This window comes from Mandrillus leucophaeus, unplaced genomic scaffold, assembly GCF_000951045.1.
Source record: "Mandrillus leucophaeus isolate KB7577 unplaced genomic scaffold, Mleu.le_1.0 Scaffold144, whole genome shotgun sequence".
In the NCBI taxonomy this organism is placed as follows: domain Eukaryota; kingdom Metazoa; phylum Chordata; class Mammalia; order Primates; family Cercopithecidae; genus Mandrillus; species Mandrillus leucophaeus.
The window spans coordinates 4,008,006-4,015,135 of record NW_012101410.1 but is presented as its reverse complement, the minus strand read 5'-3'; the positions used below and the strand labels follow the sequence as shown (position 1 = coordinate 4,015,135).

At 44.8% G+C, this 7,130-nt stretch overlaps 1 protein-coding gene across 3 annotated transcripts in view; it reads left to right on the top strand.

The window, feature by feature from the left end:
* The window catches only part of FOXN3 (forkhead box N3), a 520,915-nt gene that overhangs the window by 229,788 nt on the left and 283,997 nt on the right, over positions 1 to 7,130 (top strand). For all 3 annotated transcript variants that reach the window (XM_011974305.1, XM_011974304.1, XM_011974303.1), the window contains one exon: positions 1,047 to 1,603. In XM_011974305.1, the coding sequence (XP_011829695.1) occupies positions 1,061 to 1,603 (543 nt within the window). In that variant the 5' untranslated portion in view covers positions 1,047 to 1,060. The remainder of the gene's footprint in view (positions 1 to 1,046; positions 1,604 to 7,130) is intronic.

Genomic DNA, 7,130 nt, shown 5'->3' with positions numbered 1-7,130 from the left:
TTCAAGCAGTCCTCCCACCCAGCCTCCCAAGTAGCTGAGACTACAGGCATATGCCCGGCTAATTTTTGTATTTTTCATAGAGACAGGGGTTCGCCATGTTGCCCAGGCTGGTCTCGAACCCCTGGGCTCAAGTGATCCTCTCGCCTCAGCCTCCCAAAGTGGCGAGATTATAGGCATGAGCTACCATGCCCAGCCTGTTCATTTGTTTTCTAGATAGATGCTTGTTTTTCTTACCGGTTGTTTCTGTGGGGAATTAAAACGTAACACTCTCAAACCAAGCGTATTGTTTTAGCGCCACAGAGAGTGGGAGACCTTTTTGGTTATCTTTACTGTTCTTTCCGTGTTACGTTGGGTGCTGGAGGGTTGAACATGCTTTGTATCTGTAGGGGTCTTTCTGTTTGTAAATGTACCACCTCCTCGTTTTCTTTTCTCATCAGATGTTATTTTACTCCATGTTCTAGGTCGTTGATAAAAATGGGGATGGTGGTGGGTCGGGGTGGAGGGATAGGATTCCGTGGCCTGTTTTGTTGAATTGAATTGAATTTACTGTCTTGAAACTGGCAGTTGCTCTCCTTTTTTCACCAGTTCTAATTTCAGTTAATGGCTTATCTTACATTCCCATGTATTCGTGTGGTGCCTGAAGTTACTTGCTTTTCTTCTGTTCGGAAGAAAAAATAATTCGCAATAAAATTTAATGTACTTTAAAACTGGTCTCCTGGTCTCAAGCAGTCCTCCTGCCTCAGCCTCCCAAAGTGCTGGGATTACAGGCGCGAGCCACCGTGCCCGGCTGGTGTTATCGGTCTTGTTTTATTTAAGGGGCATCAGGTCGCCTTGCTATATCAACGGTGGACTGATTTTTCTCATCAGCCTATCTGTAGTGGAATTGTGGGATTGCGTTGCTCAGCGTGGGAGTCACGAGGTGGTGGTCCTGTGTAGCAGGGGTTCCACAGAGGCGGCCGTGGGAGGCAACAGAGTCAGAGGGGCACAGTCTGCCTTTCTGTTTTGGGCCTCGCCAGCTCATCATTTCTTTGTGATGTCTTTACTAGGAGCCTTCACGTAAATGGGTCCAGTCATGCCTCCCAGTAAGAAGCCAGAAAGCTCAGGAATTAGTGTCTCCAGTGGACTGAGTCAGTGTTACCGGGGCAGCGGTTTCTCCAAGGCCCTTCAGGAAGACGATGACCTCGACTTTTCTCTGCCTGACATCCGATTAGAAGAGGGGGCCATGGAAGATGAAGAGCTGACCAACCTGAACTGGCTGCACGAGAGCAAGAACTTGCTGAAGAGCTTTGGGGAGTCGGTCCTCAGGAGTGTCAGCCCCGTCCAGGACCTGGACGATGACACCCCCCCGTCCCCCGCCCACTCTGACATGCCCTACGATGCCAGGCAGAACCCTAACTGCAAACCCCCCTACTCCTTCAGCTGCCTCATATTTATGGCCATCGAGGACTCTCCGACCAAGCGCCTGCCAGTGAAGGATATCTACAACTGGATCTTGGAACATTTTCCGTATTTTGCAAATGCACCTACTGGGTGGAAAAACTCCGTGAGACACAATTTGTCACTGAATAAGTGTTTTAAGAAAGTGGACAAAGAGAGGAGTCAGGTAAGCCTCTGTGTCTGGAACCCAAGGTTTGTTTTTTTGTTTTGTTTTTTTAATTTAAAATTTTTCTCTATTAAAAATGAATTTCTATTCACCACATTAAAGTAGCAGTTGTAAGTAGGTTTTATTCTATTTAATTCATTTAGATAATTTTAAAGAATTTCCTTTCCCCAAGCCTATTAGTTATGTGCTGTTTATTAGCGTTTGTACTATTTGAGGGTTTCCCACTGATAGGGTTTCCATAAAGATAAAACGGTGGTTTGCAGAATTGTTTGGTTCTCAGTTATCATCCCTCAGTGTGGATGGTTCACTTTGGTTTTAGAGTCGTAACAAAGGTCAGTATTCCAAGGGCAGCCATTAACCGTGAAGTATGTGTATATATATGTATTTGAGAAAAACTGCCACCACGGGCTAGAGAAAAATGGTGTTTCTTTTTTTTCCCTGAATATGAACAAGGAGGAGGGAAATTTCTCCAGTGCTCTGGAATAAGTAGACAGTGATGAACATTGGGAAGAGACTTGAGTATACTTACACTCCAAGACTAAACAGGCATGAATTGCCCAGGTGACTGTCATGAAATCTGGTGTCTATATAAGTGACAACTTTGAAATTCCTGGCTCAGAGTGAGGGTCCCATTAGAGACTGTCTTTAAAATGGTTTAATATTGACTTTAAAGCAGAGGTGCCCAGTGTTTTTGGCATTAGGGACCCATTTTGTGGAGGGCCAGGGGGGATGGTTTTGGTACGAAACTGTTCCACTTCAGATCATCAGTCATTAGATTCTCATAAGAAGCATGCAACCTAGATCCATCACATGCACAGTTCACAGTAGGGTTTGTGCTCCTATGAGAATCAAATGCTGCAGCTGATCTGACAGGAGGCGGAGCTCAGGTTGGCGATGCTCACCTCCTGCTGTGCGCCCCCCCCCCTCCCCCGTCCCTAACAGGCCACTGATTGGTACACAGCCTGCGTTGGGGACCCCTGCTTTACAGCCATAGTTTGTACTTCATGGTCAGTGAAAAGATGATTTTAATAATTTGCTTTCTTTCTCTTTTTTCTTTTCTTTCGTTTCTTTTTTTTTTTGAGACCAGGGTCTTGCTCTGTCACCCAGGCTGGAGTGCAGTGGTATGATCCCAGCCCACTGCAGCTTTGACCTCCTGGGCTTAAGTGATCCTCCCATCTCAGCCTTCAAAGGAGCTGGGAGCACAGATGTATGCCCTGTTAATTTTTATACTTTTTGTAGAGATGGTGTCTCGCTATGCTGCCCAGGCTGGTCTTAAACTTCAGGGCTCAAGTGATTCACCCACCTTGGCCTCCCAAAGCGCTGGGATTACAGGCATGAGCCACCACACCTGGCCTAGTTTTGTTTTAAGGAATGTAATAGGTTTAGTAGAAATTGGGCGACCGTTAAGAAGTGGACAACAAAATTGTGATCTGACTTTGAGTCCTGAAAAGTAATGCAGCCACAGTTAAGATAAATGGCCAGAAAAAGTTCCCTCCACTAAGTTTTCATGTGACTGTGTTTTCCCGCTTTGTGTGTTGAAATGATGCTGCTGTGTGCAGCTGGAGTTCTGGTTCTCCCTCTTTTTGAAGTTCAGGTTTGGATGCAGGACCACCATTGTGTGGGGTCAGTGGCTGGGCAGGGCTGGGGCCTTTAATTTCTTTCTGGCAGCATGTCACTGTTTCACGTAGAATCTTGAGCGTGAGAATATTCTCATTGTCTTTGGCATGGGAGAGTATGAATCAGGAAGTGGCCTAGCCCTATTGCTCCTTGCTCAAATTGGACGTGTTTGTGTGCAAATGCTCTTCACTCAGTTTCTGTTTGAGCTGGGGGGTGGGGACGCAGGGCTTGGGGAGGGGTGTTGCCTGGGAGGAAAGATGTGGGCACTAAGGAGGGATTTACTTTGATCACTGGTGCAAATGATGCCTGGGTCGAGCGTGCAGATCTGAATATTCATAAGTTTTTGGGCCCCTCCTCCTCAGGTCCTTATTTTTGTGTAGCTGTAACCATCAAAGTGAGTCCCTTTAATCAGGGAGAGGAATTTCCGTGACCATGAAGCTCTTTCTCCTTCCTCTGTATCTCAGGTTGGGCATTTGGGGAGCCACCTCTGGACTTGGCTCTTTTGAGCGCTTTAAGATTATTCTTTGAGCTTAGAGGACATTCATTGCTCCTCTGTAAAGAACCAAGTCTGTGGTATTTAAAGCTTCTGTATAGGTGGGTCTTTGTGGCAAGAAACGGAAAGTCTCCGAATGCAATTCCAGACAGAACGTGGAGAAGAAAGTGCTGCTCAGGTCCCCCAAAGCCGCATGGCAGTGATAAAGCAACAAACAGGGCATTTAGTTTGGTGTAAAACGAGTCTGCAAGTTCCTGCATGCCTGAATCTTCGTGTTTGACATAATGCCGGTGCACATAAAAGTAATTTAGCAAATGCACACTCTGAAACGTTAGAAAAGACCAACGCCAAAGCGTGCAACAAGACTCGGGAGCATTATTCATCAGTCAGCCTTGGGAGTGACAAGTGGGTGTTGGATGCCGTGTGTTGAGGCACACCGGGAGGAGCTGTTCTCCCCCCATGCAACCCCCCACCGCTGGATTCTGGGAGTCATGTTTTCCAGGAGTGAAGGTCGTCAGTCCGGATAAATTCAGATAGCACTTGTTGAAAGAGAATGGTTTTAAAGACCTGAGATTGTTAATGTTATGAAAGGTTCAGTTCTGGCTTCCCAGCCATCCTGACCTGTATTGACACGTTTCTGATCAAATGCCAGTCAGTTTTGTGGTTGGGAGTTTGCTCCCAGCATTTGCGATTCTGTGAGAACAAAGCAAGAGGTGTGAGTTTTTCCACTTTGCTCCTCTTTCTTGGGTTCCCCCAGGCCAGCTGCTGGCTGCTGTGAGAGGTGCAGGCTCCCAGGTATGCTCAGGTACACCCAGGTCCTTCCAGGGCATTGACGTGGCCCAGTCACTTGGGGTTTGCTACTACGGCATTCTCCCTGATATTCTGCCCAGTGAAAGCTCCTTTACCTCTATGGGTAAACTTGTTTTTTCCCATGAGATTTTATTTGGCGGGAGCTCCCACATTGAAGTTGCCTTCAACACAGTGACTAAATGCACCTGAATGTTGGTGAGAAATACCTTAAATTGAACGGGAAAATTGAAACCTTGCAAGTTGTATGCAGTGAATTAGCTATTCCACTTTTAATTTTCTTCTGAAAGTGAAGAATACGGTTAGGCTTGACGTAGCAGTGAAAATGAGGCATCCTGTGTGATCCTTGTCCCTGAGGGCTCGGAACACATACCCTGCTGGACAATTGTTTGGCTGGCATGTTGGGGAGGAAACATACTAGATTGCATCAGAGTCACCTGTGGCACTTAAAAAAACAATTCCCAGCCGGGCACGGTGACTCACACCTGTAATCCTAGCACCTTGGGAGGCCAAGGCGGGAGGATTGCTTGAGCTCAGGAGTTTGAGACCAGCCTGGGGAACATGGTGAAACCCTGTCTTTACAAAAAATACAAAAAAAAAGATTGGCTGAGCGTGGTGGCATACTCCTGTAGTCCCAGCTACTCTAGAGGCTGAGATGGAAGGATGGCGTGAGCCAGGGAGGGGGAGGTTGCAGTGAGCTGAGATTCAGCCTAGGTGACAGAGCCAGACCCTCTCTCAAGAAAAAAAAAAATTCCCATTTTCTCGGGCCCCTTTCTGGAGATGGTGATGCATTAGGCGTGAGGTGGGAAAACTGGTAGTTCTGTCGAGCTTCCTAGGTGTTCCCAGTGTGCAGCCAGGTTGAGAATCCCTGAAGTAGGTGCCCTCATGAGGTCTTCGCAGTTGCTGAGATTTCATCAAGAGCATGTTCTCATGAATGAGTCAGTCAAGGCAAAAGAGACAGTCTGGCTTTCGTTTTATCTCTTAAAGGACTTCAAAAGATAAGAGTTTTATTTTTATTTTTGAATCACGGAAATTTTCAAACACACAGAGAATAGTATAATGACTTGATATACCCCCATAACACACATCCTGATTCAGCAGTTGACAAAGGGTTGTCATACTTCTTTTATTTATTCTTCTTTGTTGTTGCTATTTCTGAAGTTGTTTTTTGGTTTTTTGTTCTGAGACAGGGTTTCACTCTGTTGACCAGGCTGGAGCACAGTAGCATAATCATGGCTCACTGCAGCCTCAGACTCCCAGGCTCAAGCCTTAGCCTTCAGCCTCCAAAGGTGAGACTACAAGTGCACACCACCATGCCTGACTAATTATTGTTATTATTTTTTTTGTATCTTTCATAGAAATAGGGTTTTGCCATGTTGTTGGCTGGTCCCAAATTCCTGGTCTCAAGCAATCCTCCTGCCTCAGCCTCCCAAAGTGCTGTGGATCATAGGCATGAGTCACTGCACCCAGCCTTGCTGAAGTATTTTGAAGCAAATGACATTTACAATTCAAACATTTCAGTATGCATAAGAATAATTGACAATTTCTTACATAATAACCATGCTAAAGTCCCGCCTAACAAAATGAACAATTATTTGGTGTTGCCTAATACCGGGTCCATATTCAGATATCCTTGTTTACAAAATGTTTGTTTGAATTAGGGTCCAAATGTGGTTCCTGCAGTGCCTTTTGTGATGTTTCCTGTCTGTGTCAGTCTGCAGCACTCCTGTGCCCTCTTTCCTTTTTCATTCCCTTCCGTGTTACAAGAGACCCATGGCTTACGCTATACAGTACTTGCATTCTGTTTACTTCCTTGTGATTTCATGTAACTTGCTTGTCTCTCTCCTATTTGCTGTGAAATGGAAGGAAGTACGAACGTCTGGGTCACATTCTGGATTACATTCTGAGTTGCCCTGTGTCCTTCCTGATATATCACTTCCAAAAGCCTGGTCATCCCCCTCTTGAGGAAGCTGAGATTGAGCCATGGGTTCATGTGAGGTCACTGTTCCCTACTCTATAAAGTTGCTCATTAGTTTTTTTTTTTTTTTTTTTTTTTTTTTTTCCATTTCGTCTATGGATGATCTGTGCCTAAATCAATTAAGGTAGAGTTTTAATGTCTGGGATTAAGTTTTACACTCCCTAAATACAGGTCTTACTTAGGAGTGTAAGATTAGCATGTACTAACCTCTCTGACTACTTGTAAATGAGAAGTAGACTGCAGTTATTTTTTTCCAGGCTGGATTATAAGGTATGTGTGTATTTCTATTTCTGTGCCTTTTTTTTTTTAACCTTTCCTCTTGCTACTTGAACAAAAAACATTGTCATCAAAGGGTTTATAAAGGAAACACTGTACAAAAGTATGTTTATTATATCCAGAGCTGAGTGCTTTAAATACAATTTTAGCTTATAAATATAGGCATGCTTGCTTTGTGCTTTCCATATGCAGTATCTGATTTCTTCCTCACTAAACCCTATGAAGTAGGCCCTATTATTTTCTTTCTTAAAATAGATGATGAGTTAAGCCCTGAGTGGTTAAGTAACTTGCTAGAAGTTGCACAGCTAGTAAGTGTAGAACATGAGTTCATCCTAATTCCTTCCAATTCTTTTTTT